Consider the following 25,204-nt stretch of genomic DNA (forward strand, 5'->3'; position numbering starts at 1 on the left):
GCCTATGGATGGAAGACCTAGACAGGCTCCTCTGTCAGTGGGATTCTTCAGGCAAGAATACTGGAGTGGGTTGCCATGCCCTTCTCAGGGGATCTTCCCAACCTGGGGATTGAACCCATGTCTCTTAGTCTCCTGCATTGACAGGTGGGTTCTTTACCACTAGCACCACCTGGAAGCCCCATGTTGTCCTCAGGAAATGCCATTCTTTCAAAGGCTGTGCCCTGGCCCCTTCTCTATTTCAAAACTGTGATGAAGAAATGTCACAGAAATGTCACAAGACGATCAATTTCAGCCTGTTTGTTCATATCCCTTAAGAAAAAAACCCTAACTCAAAGATGAACTGAAAGTAGCTCTGGGGTTTATCTTCCACTCCCTCGCTTTGAACACTGCGATAAACACTGTATTTTCCCTCACCAAAACCTGGTGTCAGTAGATTAGGTTTGCGGTGCCTCAGGCTGGGTGAGTTCAGTTTGGCAACACAACTGGTCGCCTAGCTGTGGAGCCGTCCCGGTCTTCGGGTGCCTGTGTGGCCATTCTTTGTAGCTGTGAGGGGCGTCTTAAGGCCTCATGTGCCACATATGATTGTGTGTGAAGACCAGGATTACCTGTGTTTCGGTGAATCACCTGTGATTCCACGTGGCTTCCTGTGACCTCATGTGACCCCGTGTGGCAGCCTGTGACCACATGGAGCCTCCTGTGACCTTGGGTAGCCTCAGATTCAATCTTCCCAGAAGGAGAGATGCGCGATCTGGGGTTCTCAGCGAATATGGGTACTATCCGTCCTAACAGCCACTTTTCCAGATCCTACTTAGACCCTTATCGCCCTCTCTCTTCTTTCCTTAGAGGGCTTGACACCCAGAGGCTCCCAGTGTCTGCAAACTGAGGTCCTAGGGGGCGTTAGCGTCAGCGGGAAGCAGCGCAGCAGCACGTGCGCCTACTGGAACAGGTGACCACAACCTCTCTGCCACCCAGAGTCTGCCCAGCCTTAAAAGCCAGGATCGCGCGCGTAGGGGTAAGAGTCGCGCATTGGCGAGGTGCGCGGCGTCACCACCCCGCGCGCGTCGCCCGTGCGCCCCTCTCCTGCCCGTTTCCCCAGAACGCCGAGTCCTGACGTTGGGCTGGGGTGGAGAGGGCCGGTCGGCTCTGCAGCCTGGCCCCTCCCCCGCCCGGGGACTCGGCGGTTCCGACGCGGGGGTGAGCGCACCGGGCGCGCGGACCCGGCCCGCGGCGGAACTGGCTGCGAGCGCCAGTGCAGAGCGCGCTCCCGGCCCTCCCCCTCCCGCCGAGACGCCGCAGCCGCGCGGGAAGGCGGGGCGCTGCGGAGCCGAGGGGCGGGGGCTAAAAATACCCGGCGGCGGCGGCGGCGGCGGCGGCGCGGCGACTGCTGGGGCTGCGGGGCTGCGGGCCGGGGAGGCCGTGCGGGGCCAGGCTGGGTCCCGCTGACCGATATGCTGACCTTCTTCCTCTTGTCGGGGGGCTCCCTCTGGCTGTTCTCGGGTGAGTCCGTCCATCCCCATCCTCGTCCGTGACCCCCATCACCAGCACACTGTGGGATCTTGGTCCTGGGTTGGCTGAGCCCCCAGCCCCGGCTCCTGAGCCATCCTTTCAGGACTCCGCTGGGTCGCCCAGGTCTCCCCCTTCCAAATTCTGGCGGGCTCCGGGCCGCGTTTGGGAAGCAGCTGTGTCAGTAAAAATGAGAGACCTTGCTCACTGCGACCCCACAACAACCTCGTCTTTGCGACCCCACAACTTCCCTCTAGTTCTCGTGGCCTCCCCCCACCCCCACCCCCAATTTGGCGAGGACCATCCACTGAGCAGACGAGGCCTGAGCCCAGTCGTCCCCCAAGACCAAGTCCAGGGACAGACAGTTTATCCTTGTTCATCTCCAGAGTCCAGAAATGGAGGGTGTTGGGCCCTGAGGTCCCACAGCAGGTCAAGGACACGACCCAGACTGACCTGGGGCATCCCAATCCTGGTTGAGAGGGTCTCCTCACAACCCCTCCCTGCCCACCTTTGACCCTCTGTAAAGCAGGGTTCACCTGGCTCCTCAGCTATGCCCAGGGCTTGTGTCCCCACTGTGCCAGCCCACAACCTCTCCCCCTCACAGGAGTCAGCTTCTTACCTCTGCATCCTCTCAAGAAACTTTGAGGACCCCCCACCTAAGTCCCTGCCCAACACTCTTCCTCCCCTACACAGAACCTGGGCTCTCACCCAGGACCCATTCATCCACCAGTTTTCCTGCCTGCATCAGTCAGTCCTCTGTGAGCTTTGGTTTCCTCTAGGTTATGATACCACTAAAGGGTCCACCTACCCGCTTGTACAAATTCAGCCTAATAATGTACATGCTGTGCTTGAACCTTAAACTGGCTTTAAGCTGACCTAGCCCAGAGCAAATGCTTTATGAAATAGTTTTATTGTTATTTCACATTCAAACAGCAGTATCAGAGGAAGTAGTAAGGTTCTTTCTGAGCAGAAGGGGAGGAAGTCGACCCCTTTGAAATTCTTAACTGAAACTTTGCCTATTATTTAATATTCACGGCAAATCCTAGGAGGTTGGTGGTGCTGGTTTTTTTTTTTTTTTTTAACTGAGGTTCAGAGGTTAATGACTTGGCAGTGTCACATGGATAATATCTGAAAGATTAGGGCTTGATCTGAAGTTTTAATTGATCCATCGTTGCTAAGTGCTTCGTGGCATCAGGCTTGAACTGGAGGGTTGGTGGGCATCCCCTGCCACCATTGCCCTGTGTCCGGCCACAGGGGCAGCTCCCCTGAGCTGAGGAGAGAGTGAGGCCTCCATAATCCCCTCAGCTCCCTAAGCTCCTTCTGTCTGCCGGGTCTGAGGACAAGCCGGGCAGGGCCCTCTGGGTCTGATGTGCGCATCCAGCAGACGGGGTTGGAGCTAGGGCTAGGGTTAGGATCAGAGGGCCGGAGGTATCAAAATAACGATGATGATAGTAATAGCCCCTGCTTACTGTGTGGATGATGCTCTCGGAGCCCTTTCCCTGTGCAAGAACCCCGTCGCCACCACCACCGCCACCAACAACAACCCCCCGGCCATAAATCCAAGGGTAGCTCTCTGGAGCCTTGGTCTTCTGTGGCTACAGGGAGGTGCCTGAGAACTGCAGGAGTCATCAGCAGACTCTGAGGAACAAAAATCCTTTCGGTGCAAGATGCTCATCTGAAAGTGGGATTCAGCCAACACTAACTCAAACTGGCCTCCAGTCCTGCTTCGGTGCAGAGTGTTTCGCAAAGCGATCAGGTGCCGCCTAGGGTGGGGAAACCGCCTCACTGAAGGGCTTTTGAGGGGCCTTGGAATGTCAAGCAGGGAGGCTCTTGGTACAGGGGGGCAGCTGCTTCCCTAGAGGCCAGATTTCTCAATGAGTACAGGAAATTTCTCAAAAGATGCCACAGTTGGTGTAAGTGTGAAACACTGAGGCTGGTGTGTGGCGCTCACTCCAGCCACACGTCATGGCATGTCCCAGATCATGTCTACCTTCCTTGGGACTCTGCCTGGACCCAGCCTTTCTCTGAGGGCAGGGAGGACACCTGGGCTAACACTGAGAACACATTCTGATCCCATGGCAGCTTCCAGAATCCTCTGGCTCAGCTGGGGCTAGGAGAGGCCCGCCTGAAGTGATAGTATGTAGAGTGATGTGCAGTTTACCACCCAGTCTGGCCCTACAGAGACAAGGGAAGGATAGAGGAGAACCACCTGGAGGAGGAACTGCCTATCTGGGGGAAGCAACCATGTGCCCTGAGCCTTGGGAGAGCAACGGCTATACTGAGGCCAACCCAGATCCCACCTGTGTGTCGAGTAATGAACAAGAAAACAAAATAGACCCAGTGTGGTGAGTCAGATGCCGTGCCTGGCCCAGGAAAACATGGTCTCAGTGCTGTGAGCACTCAGAGGACTTTGAGAACAATGGATTGGCACTTCTGCGTGCCAGATGGCACCCTTGTACAGAATAGAAAGAGGCTCCCCTCTGGGTGGATGAACTTCTAGGCTGATGCAACCCTGTGTCCTTCTACAGGATTCAGTCTGCGCAGCCATATACCCGACCACCGGTGACGTCTGAGTGGGCTTCTGCAGTGTACAGGGGTGTTTGTCAGAGGCAGATAGGCCAAACCCCAGGTAGAGAAAATCAGGTCAGCAAAGATGTGCAGGAAGAACTGTGGTGGGAGATGGGACTTTTAGGGTCTTTTGCCCGAGTATTGTGGGTTGTCAGAGGGGCTGGAGTCTGGATGGGAGTGGATTCTAGAGAAGAGGGTTTTATTTCTGGGGCAGAAAAGCCCTTGATTTACCTGCAGTGGCCAGGCTGAGCCAGCAGGAGGAGAGTGGAGGCTGGGAGAGCAGTGGGAAGCTGTTGCGATACTATGGATGAGAATAAGTCTGGCCAAAGATGGCCCAGTTGAGGCTAGGTTCCCGGAAGAGGAATGGTGGCAGAGACTGGTGTGGCAGCAGTCTGGCTATGGGTGTCCAGGGCAGGTGCAGTCTTGCCCAGCCTAGCTCAGCTCAGCCCAATCAAATTCTCCCTCCATCTCTGCTCCCATTAGGGTAAAGGACTGGTGTGAGGTCTGGGGCCATCCCAGGGGGCCCAGGACAGCAGCCAGGAATCGGACAGACAGTGGACTCTGGGCAGAACATGTAGGGCACACTTCGCAAAAGAAGGCCTGGATTTGCATGTGGCGCACCTCTCTGCGGGAGAATTCTGACCTTAGTGCCCTCTCTCACTCCCCAGCCCATGGTGGGGTAGGGGGGGTCCTCCCGATGAGAGCACCCTGACACCAGGGGGCAGCAGAACCTAGCCACTCTGCTCCCTGACTGGTTTTCTGTCCCTTGAGATTACAAGGGCTCTTGGGTTGACCTTCAGAAGGCCGAATCTGGCTCAGCTACAGCCCCGGATGGGATCCAGGGTTGTCCCCCCGACACAGCATGCAGGATAAGTGAGCATGAGGCTCTGACTCTTTTGCAAAAAGGGGCTGAAGTTGCAGGCATTTGTGTAACAGAAGCTGCAATATGTAGTTAGCCAGTGCCTGGCATATAGTAGGCCCTCAAAACGTTCACCGGATGAAGCACTGTTGGGGAGAAGCAGTGTTTTCATGGCAGAAGTGGTGTTGGAAACGTGCTGTCTTGACTGCTGTTTTCTTGAGCGTATATGTCCAGCACCATGTTCTACAGTCCACAAGCTTTTGTTTAATTTCACCCATGACACTGTGGTGCTGTTAGCCCCCTTTAGCAGATGCAGCAGCAAGACACAAGAAGGTTCAGTGGTGAAGCCAACCCTGAGAGCTGTGAGTCAGACCACATTCTCAGACTGTAGGCCGCAGAGGGACCTGGAGGATTGGAAAGGACCCAGGCCCCTCCAGCAGGCTGGTCGGTGGCCACAGACAAGGGAGCAATCCTTGGACGGGGAGTGTTTAAGGAGAAGACAGGTGTAAAGAGCAAAGAGCAGGAGCTGGCCCATAGGGAAAGGCTAACTAAATGTTAGCTAAAGCTATAACGCCTTGAGCCAAGCCTTCCTCAAAGGAGATGCAGGACTCTGACATGCCAAAAGGGAGTAGGGAAAGAAAAGACATTCCAGGCAGAAGGATCCATGAGAGGAAAGACTGAGAAGACAGTTGAATGAGAGCTTGGCACAATCTCTACTCAGCCAGTGAGGTCTCCGGGGTTGGGCTCTTCAGGCCTAGGAGGCCAGGCAAGAGAGGCTTTATTCTGTGTGGTAGCCGTATCAAGGGCATATGGCCAAAACTGAGCATGTGGATGGCCAAGGTGAACTGTCCCTGCACCCTTCAAGCCACACGCATCTCCTGGGGGCACAGCTTCCACTAAACTACAGTCTTTGGCCTCCTACGTGATCTCCTGAGGGCAGAGCCAGGGTGTCTCCTGCCTGTGCCCCAAGCCAGGGCCAGTACACAGTGTGTGTCAGTGTTGATTGCATAAGTGAATGATAAGAAAAATTCCTGAGAATAATTTATCTTAATAATGATGTGCTTTATAATCTTTTGTCTCAACACGAGTCCACTGACTGACAGCAGACCTTGAATGTGCTCCTGCTGGGCGCCAGGCGCTCTGCCCAGCTGCGGGATATCGTCAATATGGGGGAAGTCCTAGGGGAAAGCAGGTGCAAGCCCCTTGCAGCCAGAGCCGTAGCAGCCCTCACTGGAGCGCTCAGAACAGAAAGAGGTGCTCCAGAAGTGAGTTCACGAATGAGTGAGTGGCTGCACTTACAGCTGCAGGGTGATGGGTTTTGTGGACGGTAGTCTTCTCTGAGGACGAGATCCTATCACTTCCGTAGAGCTCCAAGTTTCCAGTCTCCCAGTAGGCTGGGAACGAACTCTGGCCAAGCAGAGCTGAAAGGAGGCCCTAGCCCCGGTCCTCAGCTCACTGGAGGATCTCATCTGATGGTCCCATGCCCTGTGTTGGCCTGGTCAGAGTCGCCACCAACCACTCATTGAGCCCTAGGAGGGGAGCATTGTGACTGAGGTGCTGTTTGGGGCCTTTGGGGTTGGCCTTCAGGTTAGGCCCAGAAGTGGTGCCACATAATTGCTCAGTTGCTCTGGGATCCTGTGGTTGGTGTGGTCATTCTCTGACCTAGCTACTTGGTGTGGTTTCCTGATTCATGTGAGGCTTGAGGGTCCATGACAGATAGAAGTAGGAAGATGGGAAATGGGCTGGGACAAATGTGAGCCAAACCAAGCTATCTGTTCAGAAGTTCAATCTGTAATCTCAGAGCCTGAAAGATTTCAGATCCCAAGAAGTCCCATCTGTACCCGTTCACCAGCTCTTCCTGGAGATACTCTCCTCTCCTGACAGCTACTCTAGGGAGTAGGGGTGCTTGGGGGTGGCCATGGAGAGTTGGAGGTGGCTGGCTTCTGATTTGTCATCTGCTCATTCAGGCCTGCATTCCAAGGTAACTGCCACCTGGGGCTTTAGAGCAGGAAGCCAGGACAGGATGGTGCCAGTGAGGTAACAGTCGGCATCTGTTGCCAGATCCTGGGGTAAGCACACCTGGGCTGGTATCTCTCAGGGCCGGGAATAGCTCTAGGGACTATGGCTGTTGGAGGAATGGAGAGAGAGGACAGGCTGGCCCGGGTTGAATGGGCAGCTCTGGGACAGTGCCCACCAGTCGACACCAGGAACCCTGACCCACTCTCCGTGTACCACCACAGTTTGGCCCACCAACACAGGAGGTGGCTACCAGGATTAGCCCTTGGTAGCCCTGTTTTTCCCACTAGTGCATTTTCGTTGTTTGATTTGATTTTTGTTTCCTCTAGATTGTTCTCGTGGCCAAGAATCCCCAGTGGGGTTCCTCCTGACCACTAACCCTTCCCCCAGCTTTGGCTGTAAACCATTCTGGGGACTGACTGCGGGTCCTGCCACATGGACAGGAGGGCTATGGGGTTGGGGGGGCAGACAGTAAGGTCTGCCAGAGATTGGACAGCATGGCCAGCTGGAGCCACACAGCAGGGACAGTCAGAGATGGGGATGGAAAGGTAGTCAGAGCTGGGACAGAGAACGCAGCAAGATGGAATGTGGGCCAGCCAGTGAGACTGGAGAGTAAGGTTGACCTGAGGGTGGATGGTGAGGGCCTAGAGGTCAGTAAGAGGAAAGCAGGTGTCCACATGGAGAAGGGGGCCTCCGAGAGGACCTATCCAGGCCTGCCGTGACCCCTTGGCTGTGGAAGGGGTGGTGCTCTGGCCATTCTTCTACGTGAAGCCAGCTTTACCCCAGGATGCTGGAGAACATACCTTCCAGCAGGTGTGCTGGGGGTGCTTCTCTGGGGGACACCACCGACTCACCTGTACTCAGCCCCCGCTCAGCCTGCTGGCTGCGTCCTCCTCAGCCTGGCTCTGCCTGGAGTGGTACAGAGAAAGGGAAGGCGCCTTTCCCTTGGCCCAGTGGGCTGTTGGGAGGTTTGGGGATATGTGTCCCTGATCCCCTTGCCACCGGTCAGGCAGCAGGGAAGGCTGTGACCTGTGAAGCCCCCTTTTCCATCTGGATTGAAGTTTCGTTTCTCTTCCTTCCCTACTTCCTGCTTCTCCCCAGTGGGGCAGCCCCATGAACTCTCTCAGGATTTCTTGGGCATGGTGTATGCTCCCCGCTGACAGCAGGAGGCGGATGACCGAGGAGGGTGGATGGTCATCAGAGATTAAGAGGCAGACGAGGCCTCTTAATACCTGTGGAACACCCACAAGCCCTCCTATCGGTTCCGAATCAGCTCCGAGGTGGTTTTGTCCTAAATTCTCTCTCAGGCTAAATGGTCATATGTGTGTTTGAGATCTTGCTGTGTCATTGTCACCTGTCGATGGGCGTCTGTGCAGCGTCCGTCCTGCGTAGCTTACAGGGTTTGTGCTGGCCACATAGGTTAGCCTCCGCTGTGGGTCCTGACTCTAGGTGGATGCCCAGGGTGTGCGCTGTTTTGTACCTGGTTTCTTCACTCAGTGTCATCCTCTGCAGAGGAGATCTGCAACCACATGTTGCACAGTGTGGAGGATGAAGGCAGTACTGAGAGTTTTTCAAGTTACACGACTATCCTCTATTCTGAGATGGTGTTCTTCCATCTGTCTTGTAATAAAATATGGTGGGAATCTGGTTGGAGTTTTGTTTTGTTATCGATATATTCTTTTAAAAATATGTAGGTAGATACAGATATTTGTGCCATGGTTAATGGACAGCGCCTGGTTGTCAGACAGGCAGCTCTGAAAGTCTGAACAGGGTTGAAGTCTGACCTTATAGTGGAGCTCTGTGGGAGATGGAGTCCCAGCTCTGGAGCGTGATTGTGCACGTTGGGTTCTGGGTTACGACCCCACCCACAGCCCAGGGGTGCTTGTGGCAGCAGGCAGGGGTACCTGAGACCCCCATTCTTAAAGGTCTTCTCTGTGCCCTGCAAGGGCTCTTGTTCACTGTCACATATTTCTTCCCATTTCTTTCTCCGCATTTCGCATCAACTCCATGAGAATTACTGAAGTTCCCTCGCACCAAAAGTTTGCTTCCTGAGGCCCAGTCATGACTATTTCTGAGAAGGACATACAGCCAGAGCCTCAGAATGGGCCGATCCCATCTCTTGTCCCTGCCTTCCCTGACCGGACGCAGTGATTTTCTAAGCAGCCACAGGGGCCTTCAGCTCCCTCTGGAGAGCTGGGGGGTTCAGTGAGAATCCAGGTGATGACTCCTCAGTGGGTCAGTGTGAACAACGTCTGTCAGCCTCCCTGGGCCAGCCGGGACCTGGTTTAGCTTTGGTCTGAAAGAGATTTTTGTTTTCTGGTGAGAACAGCCCCAGTTTGGCCAAGTGCCAGAGGCAGCGGTAGGAATACAAACCCTTTCATGTGACAGACCCAAGTAGAGAGGTGCAGGCCTGCCAGCAGCAGCCCCTCCCCTGCTGCAGCTCCTCCGGAGGCAGTGATTTGCATAGTCCCCATTCATCCTGGCCTTGAAAAGGAGGCCTGAGTTCTCAGTCCTCCCTGACCAGCAGTGGGCTGGGCTGCCTTAACTCTGTGGACGCCACCAGCTCTCCCCAGCCAACAACATGTCTTGGTGACTGGAGGAGGGCAGTAGAAGTCAGTCGTCTCTCCATGGCCCTGAGTCACTCCAGAGGGGACGATTCAGGAGGTGGCAGGGTCCCGCTGACCAGCACAGACTTTGTGCTGAACTGAGCGAGATTCAGATTTGTTTCTTCTTGTACAGTTCTCAAGAGGAACTTGGTCAAAAAATGAGGAAGCCAGAAAATTGAGCTGTTTATCAGAGTCCCAGAAAACTTGAACCAAAAGCAGAACTCCCTTTTCGCTGCTCGTTGTCATTCCTGTGAAATAAACCGTGACCCGGGAAACGGTGGGGATAGGCTCGTTGTTGGCTCCTGGCTGTGGTCGTGGTCCCTCTGTCTGGGATCTGGAGGCACGGCTTGCCTGGGACACTCTGGCATTCTCAAACCCTGCAGTGCTAGGTCGGGTGAGCTGGCAGACACCATCGGCCTGTGGCTAATGTGTAAGGCACAGGGTGATGTATAGCGCAGACCATCGGCTTTTGCTCTGGGCAGCCACGTGCCGTCTTCTCAGCCTCGGTGCCTCCTCCCCAGAAGTCCCCACACTTTACAGGCCTCATTCTGGGACTCTGTTGCCTTCTCAGAACTCTCCGTCCCACCTTGCTCCTAATCTCTTGCTCCCTGTCCCTGACTGAGGATGTTTCAGGTTCTGTCTCGTGATTCTCACCCCGAGCAGGATGTCTCCAAGCTGCTCCTGAGTGAACAGGTGGGCAAGCGAGCCCACTGCTCTCTTGCTCCCCTCACCTCAGTGACCCCACCCACCTCTTAACGACCCTCAACCCACCTCTGAGGAACTTCCCGGAGCTGGAGGGAGGCACATCCTGTCCCACCTGTAACCCTGGCCACCGGTGGTTGAGCTCTGTCAGCAGGACAGCACGGCCCTGCCGGGAGCAGCCCGCGTTCTCTTTCTGAGCTTGGACCTGTAGGGTTTGCCGTGTGCGCTCCCTTGGGGATCACTGCTCCCAAGGCCAGGCAGGGCCCTGGTAGCCCTAACCTGGATGGGCGGGGCGGGGAAATGATCATGTTGCAGCCACAGGACTTGGCTTCCTGCACAGTGGGGCCTGGCCAGGGTGTAGCCTCTGCCTGTGTAGCACTCAAGGCCCTCGCCACTTTCCCTGTCTGCCGCCCGCCGCCGGAACTGGTGTGGAAGGAAGGACGGTGAGGCCCGAGGCTCGTAGTCAGCGTCCGCTGGAAATACTGCTGAAGGGAACATTGCCATTGTCTTAACATCTGCTGCCCCTCCTCATTCTGAGAATTTTTGTCCGGCCTGATTTGTGGTGAGGACAACTTTTATCTCAGAGCTCGTAAAAGACACTGTGTTTCTCTTTGCTCCTCTGCGCTCAAGGCTATTTGTATTTTTAAGTGTCTGATTAACTATTGTTTGAGCCTGGCTTCCCGGTATGGCTGTCAGGAATGCGAGCCCATGTTCCCTGACCAGGGCTTAGGGTGAGTGAGATTCCTGAGAGGTGCTGGGCTGAGGATGGGGGGAGCAGAAGGTGATGCAGGCCGCCCCCAAGTGAACTGCTGAAGGGAAGCCTGTCCGAGGCGGGTTCAGGCTATTGAGACGGGCCCTGTGCAGTGGTCGGGCACAGCCAACCTTTAGTTAGGCCTTTCTACATCAGGAGTCTGAGTTGAACCTTCAGAACTACACTCAGGCTCCTCAGGGAGGTTCGGCAGGTGAGCCACTCTGTAACCCAGCAACCCTGAATCCTGGGCCTGTGTCTCATGGGGGATTGTGCAGTAGGCCTCACCTAGCAATTCCCAGCTTGGGGAGGCCCTCAGCCCTGTGTCTGCCCCAGTCGTCTGTGGTCCTGTGAGTCTAATTAAAACCCAGGAGGAAGGCGGCCCCTCTCTCAGCACAGAGCTTGAATGCCTGTGTGGACGGGGAGGGTACTGGGCTGGGGGAGAGTTGTTGTGTCTTCGTCTCAACAGACCAGGCCACCGAGGTGGGATGGTGAGGTTTGTGCTTCTCTTGACCTGGCTCCTGGGCCATGTGCTTTCTGGGGCAGCACTGCTGGGCCAGGACTCCCCGCCTTTGGCACCCCATGTGGTTTTCTGTCAGCCAGGACCGGGGTTATGTCCACTGAACTTTCTACCCCAGAAGCTACCCTGAGAAGCATCGAAGGAGGCTTTCACTTTAAAGATATCTCTGAAAATATGCATAGATAAGTAAGGGTTCCCCCCACAGGAAAGAAGAGAAAAGGGCTTTGGGGGCACCTTAAAGATATCTCTGAAAATGTGCACAGATAAGTAAGGGTCCCCCCCAGGAAAGAAGAGAAAAGGGCTTTGGGGGCTAGGGGTGGTTCCTCAGGCATTTGTACATTTTAGAGCTCCCTGAAGGTGGGGGTTGCCAGAGGCTGGGGCCTGGGAGCCAGGTTCCAGGTAAGGGCTGCTGAGTCAGGAAGCTCTCCACGCAGCCCTTCCCCCAATAGTGGGGCCAGCAGGGGAAGCCGAATCAGCTCCAGGGAAGGTGTTGCAAGGCCTGCAGGCACTAGAGTTTCCAGGCAGGCTGAGCCCATAGCTCTCAAGAGGGAGCTCAGAGTGCTGTGCTGCGAGCTGAGGAGGTGGACGGTGTTGGGAAGGCCCTGTTCTGAAAAATTCAGAAGCACCGAGTGTGAGTAGGGCTTGAGGGTGGTGCGGTGGGTCCTCTGGGCCAGACCTGCCTTTTACTGTCCGGCAGTGGCCCTGTCATATCTTGGCTTGGGAAGGAAGAGTGAAAAAGGCTGCAGCTGATCCCCACCCCCACTCCTTCCCCTGTGAAGAAAACTTGCAGGATTGAGGCCCTGCACGTCCTGGGACTTCACTGTCCCAGGCTGCCTGCCAAAGGCGTTGAGGGAGTTTCGGGGCTCAGCTTTGGTTTCAGCAGGCCAAGGTGTGGATTCTGGCTCCAGGGTCGCCACCCACCCCTCCTCTGCCCCCCACCCCACACCAGCAAACTGGGAAAGCATCTCAGGGCAGGCCTTGAGAAGGGGCTGGTGTGCTGCTGTGCTGGGGTCTCGCGGGGAAGCTCGGCCATGATCTTTTACCTGCCAATACTGGTATTTGGTCTGGAGTGTCCCCACTGCCCAGAACGTCTCTAAGCAAATGTTTTTTCTGGGGCTGTGCCTAATCTCTTTCCTCTCCCCCAGGTAGACTGGGTGTGACCTGGTGGGGGTGGAGGCAGCCCCTGGAAGGAGCTGGAGGAGATTCCTGGGCAATGGTGCAGGCTTCCCTCTGCCAGGAGATCTGGCATCCCCTCCCCAACTCCCACTGTTTCCCACCACCCCCACCGCTCCTGCTGCCTGCAGGCCCCCAGCCCACGTCTGAGGGCCTGGCCACAGATAGATGTGTAAGAAGACTTGTCCTTAAGCAACCCTTCTGACAAACCGCTCTCTAGAACTGAAGACAGGGTGGAGGTGGGGAGAAGCAGAGGGGTATAATCTGAGGCTCTTGGCAACCTGGCAGAATGGGGGTTAAGGCTGGGGTGCTTGCCTCTGAGCTGATCTGAGCCAGTGCTGCCCTGCATGCAGATTGGGGGTGGGGGGCAGCGGAGGCCTTGAGGGGCCATCAGCTCCCCATAGAGCTGTTCTGCACCCCGTTCCCTACCAGACCCACTGCCACAGCTGCAGGGGAGCCTCTGCCACCACTCCTAGAGCTCCCACCACCAGCTGGCTCTTCAGAGCAGGCATTTGTTGCCATCAGCCCTCCCCAGGAGGGCAGACTTGGGGCAGGGCCTTCAGCACCTTTGTGTTTTGATCAAGATGTGGTAAGTGCTCCCCAAGCCCCACATACCCTTTATAAAGGGAGACTGGTACTGGCGGGACCAGCTCGCTGCCTGCCCAGTGCCAGGAGCCTGCTGGAAAGGTAGGGTGTGAATGCATGTCATTCTCCAGGTTGTCTTTGAGCCCTTTCGTTTGGCAGAGACAGAGTAATTGCTTGAGCTAGCTTCTGTTTATTGAATATTTCCTTTCGATGCACCGGGCACTATAGTCTCTGTCCACGAGAATTTTTGAAAGAGGGACAGGGGTAAAGTGACTTGTCTGAGGTCATACAGCTATCAGTATGAGTCAGGACTTGGACCCAGTCAGTCCAGCACCAGAACTCTCCTATGGGCCTTTTCCCTGGCTTGTTTGCAGGAGCCCTGGACCCTAGGAATTTATAATTTTGTTTCAGAGCCCTTCACTGGGAGTTAAGGAAGTCCTTTAATGATCTACTGGCTTGCCTTGTGCGTCCCCATTTCTGAAGCCCACAGAGGTTTGCATAAACCCATTGCACGGACCACCCCCCCTCCCGCCCCCCACCCCGACCTGCCTCCAGGCAGATATAGAGGGAAGCCAATGTGTTTCTAAGGGGAAGGAAGAATCTGAGGATCATGGAGGGTCTCAGTACCAGGGTGCTGACTTCGAAGTTTTGTCCTCAGGTAGGAGGGAGCCAGGTAACGTTTTTGAGCATTGGCACGATTTGATCATATTCGTGTATCAGGAACATAACTCTGGTGTCGGTGTAAACACTGCACAGAGCAGGGTGGCTTGTGGGGAGACTGGTGTGGGAGTCTGGGCTGCACTTGGTGATGGCTGGACCAGACCTGGCTGAGGGGAGGGGGAGGGTAGCAGGGTGGGAAGGAGTGGTCAGATTTGGGAGATGTTTAGGAAGCAGTCCTGACAGAGCCATCTTCCCAGATGGTGAAAGTCTAGAGTACTGGGGTGGGGTTAGGAAGCTGGACCAGCAGAGGGCTCTTGGAGTGGAGCCATGGGTTTGGGGGTCATCTGCACTGGAAATGGGCCCTGGGGCTCTGCCTCTGCCACCTTGAAGTCAGAATGCTTCCGACCAGGGTCCCCTTCCTCCTACTCTCTCTCTTTCCTGGGTTTTAACAGCGGTGCCTGTCACTCCCCACCGTCCATGGGGGTGAGGAGGGGCCTGGTGCTACCACTTGGTATTCTGAACTGGAGAAGAAGGCATAGGGTATGTGGAAGGAGAGGAGGCTAGTTGATGCTGAGGGCTGGGAACCCTTGCCAGGTGAATATTTACAAACACAGCTGCTCTCTTGGCAACACCAGCACCACCGCTGATTCCCTTAGCTGCTGTCCGCCTCCCCCACGCCCCCTACCCATGCCCAGTGCTGCTGCAACCACAAGAGCCTCCTGGGGACAGGGAATGAGGCACCAATGGCTCAGACCCCAGGGACCACCAAGCGCTACACCAGCTTGACAGAGAAGGAGCAGAGGTCAAAAGAGGCCAAGGCCATGTTAAGTAATGAGATGAGACCAGACTCCCAGGCCCTGCCTCAAGCCAAAAGCCTGGTGACACAGGCTGGCTCTGAGGTCCATGTCCTTAGAAGAGCTGAATTTGCAGCTCTCCCCTCTGGTGGGTCCCAGAATCTGAAGCATTCTCAGGGCATGTGAAAGCACCCCTGACTATCTGAGATTGGTGAGCCTGCAGGAATGACACCCTCTGGTCGCTGCCCAGCCAGGAAGTGGCACAGGCCCAGCCTTAGCACTATAGGACCTGCAGTCACTTGAATTACCTCCATAGGGTGGGCACCTGAGTAGGAGCCTGGGGAGGAGTGGGTGGCCAAGCCCTTTTCCCACCACCCTCCAGCGTCCCAGGCAAGTGGGCTTCCTGGAAGGGAACCCAACTGTGGGAAAATGGCAAGTTCGTAATGTGAGGCCAAGAGGGAGCCCCCCTATAGTGTGTGCATGGTGACGTGCAAGTGGCTGGCCTGGCTGGCTTGCTCCCTGCTTACAGGCTCTGGTGGTCATGTGCTGCCCCCTACCCACCCCCTGACCTGGGCTTGGACTCTTCTGACCAGGTCTGAAGCTGGTTTTCTGTGGATTTGCATGCAGAGTCGCTTCAGTTGTGTCTGACTGTTTGTGCCTCTATGGACTTCAGCCTATCAGGCTCCTCTGTCCATGGGATTCTCCAGGCAAGAATACTAGAGTGGATTGCCACGCCCTCCTCCAGGGGATCTTCCCAACGCAGGGGTTGAAGCCACGTCTTACATCTGCCTGCATTGACAGGTGGATTCTCTACTGCCAGTGCCTCCTGGGAAGCCCTTTCTGTGGGTTCAGCACTGTCGCAGAGGAGAGCACGAGTTGTGGGTGTGGGCGGCACAGCGTAGGCCGGCGTTGGGGTGGCAGTGCATTGCAAGGCGGTGGTTTAGAGGCTGTGGTCATCTGGGGCTCAGGTCCTGGCTCCCCTGCTCGCTTACTGCACCTGTCAATGGCAGGTAACTTCTTCGGTGGAGTCTCTGTGTCTCCACCTCATAAGGAGTCATGAGGACCGAGTGGTGCAGTGTGGAGGTGTGGACTCCTGGGTATACCAACATTTCAGGGAGTTTACGCAGGTTCTGTTTTTCCCTCTCCTGGGGTCTGTGGTGCTTTGGTGATGACTGAAAGCTCGGCACATCCAGGAAACCAGCCTCAGACTTGTGGCCCTGGACCTCGTACAAGAGTTCAAGGGCTCCAGACTTCTTTCCTGGGTATAATATTTAGTTTGCTAAGTGCTCCGTGGTCTCCCTCAGCTCTAGCCTTTGCATATTTGCTTCCCTCTGCTTGGGACACCTTTCCTGTTTATCCTTCAGTCTCGCTGGACCTGAGTTGGGCATCTTTTCTGGTGCCCTATGTCTGATCACAGCCCAAACTGCCCTCACAGCACTGTCCATTCCCTTTTGGATCTCCCTGATGAGACTGCAGGCAGGCCCACATCTGGCTTGGCCCTGTGCCTAGCACTGAGCTAGATCAGAGTGGGGCCGTATGAGGGTCTGCTAGGTGAGTGGGTGGATAGATGGGTAAGTGAATGGACGGCTTAGTCATTCTTTTCTGTGCTCTGTGACAGCCCCAGCATTGCAACCGATGCCCACATTTGGCTGCAGCCTGGGGCCTGCAAGGAACTGCCAAGGGCCAGAGACTGGTGGTAGTAAGGCATGTGTGTGTGTTAGTTGCTTAGTCATGTCCGACTCTTTGCAGCCCCATAGACCATAGCCCACCAGGCCCTTCTGTCCATGGGATTCTCCAGGCAAGGACACTGGAGGTAGTAAGGCATACTTCCAGGGTTTTCTCTGAAACTTTTGGGACTGCATAGTTGAGCCCCAGGGCTGGACAGGGACTTCTTGAGCCTTGCCTTCCCAGCCGATGGAGTCAATTGAGTCTGCTGCTATCATTCAGCTCTCAGAGCTCACCCAAGGAGCTAGCGGGCATATCTAGATTTTCCACTATGTAGTGAGTCATTTTTTATCTGATGGGCCTGGCTGTAACTTAGTCTCTTATTTGCAGCTTAAGGAAGTAAATATCCTAAGAAAGCCAGCTGGCCTCCTGCCCAGGGTCCTCCTCAGAGCAATTTTCCTTAGTGGATTTACCTTGGTCCATAGCCTGTCCTCTGCGTTGCTGACGCAGAACCTTAATTTCTCCAGTTTGCCAGCAGTTTATTCCTGTGGGGTGGCCCCCAAAACTGATCCAACTCAAGCAGGCTACTGGTAAAACTGGATTTCTGGCTCAGGGACTCAGGACGCTCTGGCTAGGTAGGGGCTCGCTTCTCTCACCCAGACCCTGTGTGTGGTTGATGAGTATAACCTGGACCCACACTGCCTGCCATGTCATCTGTAGAGCATAAACCCCTGTGGGTCCACGTACCTGTTTTCGGACACCTGTGCCCAGTGTATTTCAGCCTGGGCTGAACAGCCTCCTTGTTCTGACAAGCATACCGCTGGCCATCTCTTTAGTCCCATCATGCCTCTAGCTACACCACACCCAGGATGAGGAGCTTTACATGCATAGTGATACTGTCCCCATTTTAAAGATGGGGAAGGAGAGGTCCAGAGAAGTGAGGTGTGCTCAACCTAGCATAGCTCACAAGTGAAGGAGAAGGGACTTGGACTCTGGAGCTTTGCCCACTTCCTCTGCAGTGACTTTGCACAGCATTGACCTCATCATTGGTGTGGTGATGTTTAGCACAGATGCCATTTGTTGGAACTTCAGCAGCTCTCTCCTCTCCTAGGGGTCAAGCATTCGCGATTTGGCTCATATCCTGTGGCTGCAGAATAGCTGCTGTTGGCCTTTCTCATTCTTTCCCAAGAAGGGAAACAACAGTTGTGCATCCAGAGATGGGGTGAAAGGCCAGTGCATGGCAGCCAGGCGCCCTCCCTGAGCTGCAGACCATAGATGGCATACAGCACTCCTGGCTCTGGGCCCTCCAGGTGGCAGGGACACAAGAAGGCCCCTGTGGGGGCAGAGCGCCCAACACCTGGCCCACCCTTGCTGCCTTCCTCAGGCCTGGGCGAAGTGCAGACCCCTGAGCCCAGCTAGCCATGTGCGTGTCTTGCCAGCATTACTTCACCTAGCAGTTAACAGGAGGGCCTGGTAGCACTCGGGGGCTTCCCTTTTTGAACCAAATTAAGCCCCCAGTGATGGTCACAGAAAAGCCCCCACTGGCCACCTTAGGACATCCTCCATGTGCCCCTAGTAGGCCCACAGTGTCCACTTGGACCGCATGCTTTATCCCATCATGGCACCCTGACCACCATATGCAGTGTCACGAGGGATGCTTGTGGTCCCTAGGAGGGATCCAGCACGTTGCTGAACCCTTTCTCTCTGAGCCTTCATTCCTTTTCCTTCCCACCAGCTTAACTCTCGCTCCCTCTCTGTTGCCTCCTTTCTCCTCTGAACATTAGCAGATGGGATCCCAGGGAGCACAGCACAGGGCTGTTGTTAATGGCGGGCCACCTCTTCCTCCAGCCATTGGCTTCTTGGTCCGTGGTGGTGCAGAGCCGCAGTGCGTAGTGGTCAGCAGTCCAGGGCTGGAGAGCCGGGCCCGCACCTCAGCCTGGCTGCTCTTGGGAGCACTGCCGTTCCGAAGAAAGTTGGCCCCAGTGTCACCTCTGCCCCTGGCAGGCCCTTGGTTATAGCTTCTCTTCAAGGAGAGCCCCCTCGTGGGCCTGAGGGGACTCTGCTGTGTGTCGTGCACTGAACCCTCGCCTTCTGCTTCGCTCCCCTCACATCTGTCGGGGCTGCTCTGTGGGCCCTGCCCCCTCGCCTTCTCTGTGTCCCTCAGGGTGAGAGCCGGGTGTTGGCAGCTTTGAGGTGGCGTGAAAGGCGTCTGCATCCTTTCACCCCCACTCCTCCTGGGCACGGTGCCAGGCACATCTGCTGCCCCTCCATCCAGTCCACACCGCGGGAGCAAGGATAAGCAAGGTGCTGTGACCACACAGGAGAGGCAGTACACCCAGGCGCTGGGGCTCCGGAGGCATTAACTCCAGAGCTGTCAGAGCACGCTCCAACCCTGGGAGATGCGGAAGCACATGTCAGGCATGGCCCAGGGCCTGAGCATATGTTTCTCAGGAGAGCTGGGCCGGATGTCCGACTGTCTGGTATGGCTGCTAAGGGCTTCTGGCCTGTCACCAGGAAGGGCCCTTCCTGGCCTCCAGCTCCTAGTATATGCTGTGCTGCTCCAGGAGACTGCACATCTCACCACGCTCGGTGCCTGGCCAGGATCAGCGTGTGGCTTCTGACTCAAGTGGGAGGAGAGGCCCCAGACCGCCCCTCCCTTGCCTCCTGCCAGCCCGCCTCCCTCACCTGCCTCTCGTTCCCCGCAGAGTTCTTCCTCTCACTTCTGGAGAAGATGCAGGCTCAGGAGATCCTGAGGATGCTGCGGCTGCCCGAGCTGGGCGACTTGAGCCAGTTTTTCCGCAGCCTCTCGGCCACCACCCTCGTGAGTATGGGTGCGCTAGCCGCCATCCTCGCCTACTGGTTCACTCACAGACCGAAGGCCTTACAGCCACCGTGCAATCTCCTGATGCAGTCAGAGGAGGTGGAGGTGAGCAGCGTGTGAGCAGCTGGGCTGTGGGAAGTAGTGGGCAGGGGACAGGCGTCTTGAAGGTAGAACCCGAACTTGTGGCTTATTTGACCTCAGATGGCCCAGAGAATCTTGGTGTCTTCCCTGGGCAGCCAGCCAGGAAACTCTGAAGCGGCCCTGGACAGGCTCTCCTACCAGATGCGCCTTCTGCCTCTCCCAGGAGCCGACATCCGGCTGGAGACTGACCTTGGCCCTTGCCCTGGGCCTCTGGTTGGCTGGAGACTGACCTTGGCCCTTGCCCTGGGCCTCTGGTTTGCCTGCTTCTTGGGGAGGGGGCCTTGGCTTATGGTTGCCTCAGTAGGAGGCCTAAGCATGTTCTCAAGGAGGTGCTGGGTAAATTTCCTCCCAGATTCTCCCTGTGCCCGACCCTGGTCTGGAGCTGGGACCCAGAGGGGCCTGACTGCAGGGCCCTGCCCTTCCAGAGCACACAACTCACAGGCAGAGCCACTGAGGGAAGAAGGGACGGCGGCCCGACCTGGTCAAGGGGTTTCAGGCTCAGTCTAGAAGGACCTGTAAGATTTGTTTCTTAAGTTTATGGAATTTATTTTGCCTTTTAAAAAATCTTTGAAAGTAAAAGTGTTAGTGACTCAGTTGTATTTGACTCATTGTGACTGTCCATGGGATTCTCCAGGCAAGAATACTGGAGTGGGTTGCTAGGCCCTCCTCCAGAGGATCTTCTTTTAGTTATTTTGAATAGTTAGTGTATTCACACAGTTCAGAAGCAACCAAACAACATAGAATGATAAGCTTCCACCTTCTTCCCCTTGCCTCCCAGTTCTCTTCACCTGAGAATTGTGTTAGCTGTTGTCCCAAGCAAACGTATAGACATCTGCCTATGTTTTAAAATGATAATACACCACATACACCATGCAACACCTTGCTTTTGCTCTTGACAGTATATCTTGTAGGTACTGATCATAAGCATGACAGAGTTTTGCCTGGTGGGAGAGGGCACAGGCCGAGATAGGAGTGGGACCTGTAGAGCGTTTTTCCAGAAAATGCTTTGGAAATGTGTGCAGAGGTGCAGGTGTGTGACTGCGACCTGGTGGTTTTGGGAAGTGGCGATTCACATGGTGTGGCTGGGAGGTGGGGAAGGGCTGTGGGTATATAACTTAGTTGCCTGCGGTGACCAGCAGCTCTGGATTCGCAGCCCAACTGTGCCTCTTACTAGCCTTGTGGTCCTTGGCAGTTTTTTTTTTTTTTTATAAACTCTCTCAGCCTGTTTCCTCATGTGTCAAGTGGGCAATAGAAAAAGAACCTGCCTCCTAACGTTATGGTAAGGATTTGGTGAGATGACACAGAGGAAGCACTAAGATGAATTAACCCACTTGGAGAGGCCAGCAAGGACAAAGCCCCATGAACTGGAAAGGGACTCTTGGAGTGGACAGCCTGGATCTATTTGGGGTTTTCAGTAGTAGGAGAGACGGCCATTTTTGCTGTGGCTTTGCAGGGGCCATGTGTGGGGAGGCCCCTGGGGCTTCTGGGCTTAGAGGTGACAGTGATCTGGATGCGGTCAGGTTGAGGGCCGGAGAATGAGTCCCTCGTGGGTCTGGCGGGGAGGACAGGTCATGGGCACAGCCAAGGCCTCTCTTCCTGGGAGGGTGGTGCCCTCCCTTGCCTCATCGTCCAGGAGTGCAGGAATCCAGAGCGACTATAGTGAAGGAGGCGAGGAGAGAGTGGTAGGAGGTGAGATGAGAGAGGTAAGAGGGATCCAGATCATAGAGGGCCTGGTAGCATTTACTCTTGTGTGCTACCTGGTAGGGAACGATTCAGATCATGTCTCTTACCCTGGCTTAAAATCCTTCCCAGCTCCCCACTGCCCTCCACCTAAAGCTGAAGCGCCTCGCCTTGATCTGCTGCCTCTCTGGACCCCTCCATTTACCACTTGGAGCGGCATGAGTTGCCTCCAGCCCCCAGGTGCCCTCCTGCCCCAAGTGTGTGTACTTGTTGCCTCTGGTGAGACTGCCAGTCCTTGTTCCTCATTCTGCCCAGTAAACCCCTTGGTATCCTTTAAAACCCAGCTCAGCAGCCACACTCTGACACACCTGCCCACGCGAGCCCCTTCTGTCCCTGGCACACAGTCCCTTGCTTCATCATTTCTGTCCTCCCGAGTGCTCACCAGGTCTGATTGTGTCGGGCCCCAGATTCCCACACAGGTCCTCCACGGGCCTGGTGCTCAGGAGGCACTGGCCAAGCAGAACTGTCCACTGCAAAACAGCTGAGTGCTGCCTGTGGTTTAGAGTCCGGCTGTTTGCTTTGTAGCTCTCACACTGTTCCTCAGACTTGGTGTTCCAAGAGGTAGTGGACTGTGGGCCAGCCCAGCACAGCCCAAACAGTGCTCAGAGAAGAGTTGGAGCGGTGATTCTGGAGCGTACTGGGCTTGGGAGCCTGAGGAGAGGGGTGGCATGAGGAAGGGGAAGAGGCAGGAGAAGCCCAGCTCCTTTCCCAGCCCCTAGCACACGTGGCGTTTGCTGCCTTCCCACGCGATTCCTGGGAAAGTACCTTCAGTGGGTTCTCAGGCTAATCACACTGTTACGTGAGTGATGGATGGCAGCCATGATTCTTCACCCACATGCATGGCAGCAGCACCTGGGCAGGTTGGTCCTGAGGCCTGACTCCAGCCAGCATCCACCACTCTGTTGTGTGAGTGGACTTTGGGTGTGTGTGCACAGTAACTAACGATCATGGGCAGTTAGCGTGCGCCGACCTGGTGTGTGGGTGCTGTGTGTGCCTGTGTAGGAGACCACTATACTGGACCCATGGGCATGAGCTGCCTGTTACAGTGTGTACAAGCCGTGTGTCCATGAACGTGTGTAGAGGTTGTGTGTGTACAGCCCGGGTGTGTGTAGGCCATGTGTGTGAGTGCGCACAAAGCATGTCCCGGTTCCAGCCATGTGGCCCAGGCGTGCACCCACACTGTGCATGACCCTGTCCTCTCCTGACACCCCGCCTGCCTCTCCGTTCTGTGCTTGGTTCGTAGGGCAGTGGAGGGGCCCGGCGATCCGTAATAGGGGACAGCCAGCAGCTGTTCACCCACTACTATGACGACGCCAGGACCATGTACGAGGTGTTCCGCCGTGGGCTTAGGATCTCAGGTGAGAGGGACCATGGGAGTATGGAAGGGTTGTGGCAGGGGTTGAGCAGGTGCGAGGGTGGGAGTGAGTAAGTGTGGTTCCAGGGGTGCGGTGGGTGAGGCATTCTCAGGGTCAGGGGAGAGGAGCCATTCTTAGCCCTCCTGCCACCCAGTCACACAGATAACTGCTAATGCGGTCAAGGGCTGACCTCAGCTTTTGTCCAGACCTGGAACTGCTGACCTTAAGCTGCCTCTTAGCACATCCTCCCTGTCTCCCATTGGCAGCCCCTGGTGAGCCTTGAACTACCAGGCTACTGGCAGGCATGGTTCTGAACCCGACTTCCAGGAGGTCTGGGTGAAGGGAGTTGTCACAGAGAGGCAAAGCGCCACCTCTGCCCAGTGGCCCCCGGGTCTGCGTGTCCTCCTGCGGCTGCATCACACAGGTCACAGTGGGAACTAACTGGCACTGTGTCAGTTCCCATTCCTGGGCCTCCCTGATCTCCCTGGGGAGATGCCATGCTTGTGTACTTCAGGCCTTCTTGCACTTCAGCAGGCTTAGACAGGCAAGTGGGGCCCATGGACTGCCTCCCAGGGTGGGAGGTTCATCCAGGTGTCTACTGAGTGGGTGCAGGTGGCACTGCCACCCTGCCCTCCTCCCTGGCACGAGGTCTGTTTATCTCTCTGCAGGGAATGGACCCTGTCTTGGCTTCAGGAATCCCAAGCAGCCTTATCAGTGGCTGTCCTACCAGGAGGTGAGTAATAGAAGACAGCCCCCACCCTGTCTACCTACGCAGACCTGGCGCTTGGAACGGGGTGGGAGGGTGGGTTGGGGGCACCCTGGAGGGTTTCAGTTACTTTTTCTTTGTCTGGCCTGTCTGTCAAACTCCTGGCAGCAACCTTTCAAGACTTCCAACACACCTGAGTAGGGAGTTGGGGAGCTCCCTCAGACCATAGAAATCCCACCTGCACTTCTCCCTTCCCTGGTGAAGAACCCTTGCTTTCCCATCACTGCTCTGTGTCTCTGTGCAGGTGGCCGACAGGGCTGAATTTCTAGGGTCTGGACTTCTCCAGCACAATTGTAAACCATGTACAGATCAGTTTATTGGCGTTTTTGCACAAAATCGACCAGAGGTGAGCATCAGCCTTAACTGGTTTTAGAGGCATCAGTGGAATACAGGATTGGGTACCATAGGATAGCCCAGCTCCCACTGCCTGAAGGGACTGGGGCAAGAGGAAAAATGGAGATCCTTCATCATGCCATCTCTCACTCCTTTGGCATTGCCCCTAATCGGGGTGGACATTTCAGCCAAGCTCCATCCACACCCAACCCAGCTGCACAAACAGCTGACTCCCTGAGCCATGGGAGAGAAAGGACCTGGGGAAGAAGCCTGTACAAACCCCGGAGGTGGGCTTGGGGTAATTTGGAGTCCGTGATCCCCTGGAGCAAGCGTGGACTAGAAGGCTGTGGGTGAGCAGGCACAGCTCATTAGCTGCATGGGACCCTTGCATTGTGTACAGGGCCAGAACAGAGCACTCTCGTCACAGGGCCCCAAGCAAGGATCCGGGTTGCCTGGGCTGAGGGCAGCGCAGCCCTGCTATCTGCTCTGTGCTCCCCCGACCCCACCCCACTTCTCTCCACAGTGGATCATCGCGGAGCTTGCCTGTTACACGTACTCTATGGTGGTGGTCCCTCTATATGACACCCTGGGCCCTGGGGCAGTCCGCTACATCATCAACACAGGTGAGCCCAGCTGCCCCCTCCTGCCCCTGGTGCCAGTCCCGCTTCCCCTTCCCAGCCTTCAGCTTATGCTGACTGTCTGACACTAGTAAGCACTTCGCTGCCATTCTCAGAGAATGCTGGGGGCTTCCGTTTTGGCCCTTGAATTGGCTTCCTGAGTCCCCAGTTGGACTTTACCCGAAGGCTCCTTCCACACAGTAGGGCTGCCAAGAAGGAGCTTCTGCACGAGCCCCCAACGTAGGCTGCCAACCCTCTGAGTTCCCTTCAGCTTAAGGCAGGTGTTTGGGGTGTGATCAGTATCTTAGACCAGGGATGATAGTAGCTGAACCTGGAGAAAAAGGAATGTTTGGAATCTACCCCAGGGAATCTCTTGAGGGTAGATTTCAAGCATTCCTTCCAAGAGATTTCCTGCCCTTGGCTTCATCCAGGCTCTGGGCAGTTTTCCTCTGGAAACATGTCCCATGTGACCTGTCATACGTCTTCATTTACACACAAGCTTGTCTTGTGGCAAACACAGTCCGTGGTGGTTCTACTTGGCACATGCTGCCCGCAGTCACAGCCTATGCCCGCACAGCCTGACTCTCCCTGACAACCCCTACAGCTGACATCAGCACCGTGATCGTGGATAAACCTCAGAAAGCTGTGGTTCTCCTGGAGCACGTGGAGAGGAAGGAGACGCCGGGGCTCAAGCTGATCATCCTCATGGAGCCATTCGAGGAGGCCCTGAAAGACAGAGGCCAAGAGTGCGGGGTGGTCATTAAGTCCATGCAGGATGTGGAGGTGAGGGTCTGCTTCTGGGCTGTTTCCTGGGCCACAGCTAGTTGGCCCCTGAGCCAGAGCTTCTGGTTATCTGCCCATCTTATGACCCTGGGATGGGTGTCTGAGGCCATCAGGATGTTTCATGTGCCAGGGTTCAAACAGGGGAGGCTTCCCGGGGGCTGGTGCTGGGTAGTAGACTTGGTCCCCGCAGGCATCCTCTTTGGTATGGGCTCAGCTGGTTGGTGCAGTTAATGACACACGTGCCAGTAG

The 25,204-nt window shown here is 55.7% G+C and overlaps 1 protein-coding gene across 6 annotated transcripts in view; it reads left to right on the forward strand.

Moving 5' to 3' along the window:
- Nucleotides 1–461: 461 nt before the first annotated feature.
- ACSL6 (acyl-CoA synthetase long chain family member 6) overlaps nt 462–25,204 on the forward strand; it is a 66,278-nt gene continuing 41,535 nt past the window's right edge. For 3 of the 6 annotated variants that reach the window (XM_012178141.4, XM_042250255.2, XM_012178143.4), the window contains exons 1-7: nt 1,327–1,497; nt 19,105–19,325; nt 22,345–22,459; nt 23,125–23,189; nt 23,467–23,568; nt 24,079–24,178; nt 24,777–24,955. In XM_012178141.4, coding sequence (XP_012033531.2) covers nt 1,449–1,497; nt 19,105–19,325; nt 22,345–22,459; nt 23,125–23,189; nt 23,467–23,568; nt 24,079–24,178; nt 24,777–24,955 — 831 coding nt within the window. In that variant the 5' untranslated portion in view covers nt 1,327–1,448. Of the gene's footprint in view, nt 1,013–1,326; nt 1,498–19,104; nt 19,326–22,344; nt 22,460–23,124; nt 23,190–23,466; nt 23,569–24,078; nt 24,179–24,776; nt 24,956–25,204 lie in introns of those variants that run through there. The other 3 variants (XM_060415603.1, XM_027969951.3, XM_042250258.2) reach the window with 3 other exon arrangements.

The sequence above is a fragment of the Ovis aries genome, chromosome 5 (genome assembly GCF_016772045.2).
Source record: "Ovis aries strain OAR_USU_Benz2616 breed Rambouillet chromosome 5, ARS-UI_Ramb_v3.0, whole genome shotgun sequence".
NCBI classification, from domain to species: Eukaryota; Metazoa; Chordata; class Mammalia; order Artiodactyla; family Bovidae; genus Ovis; species Ovis aries.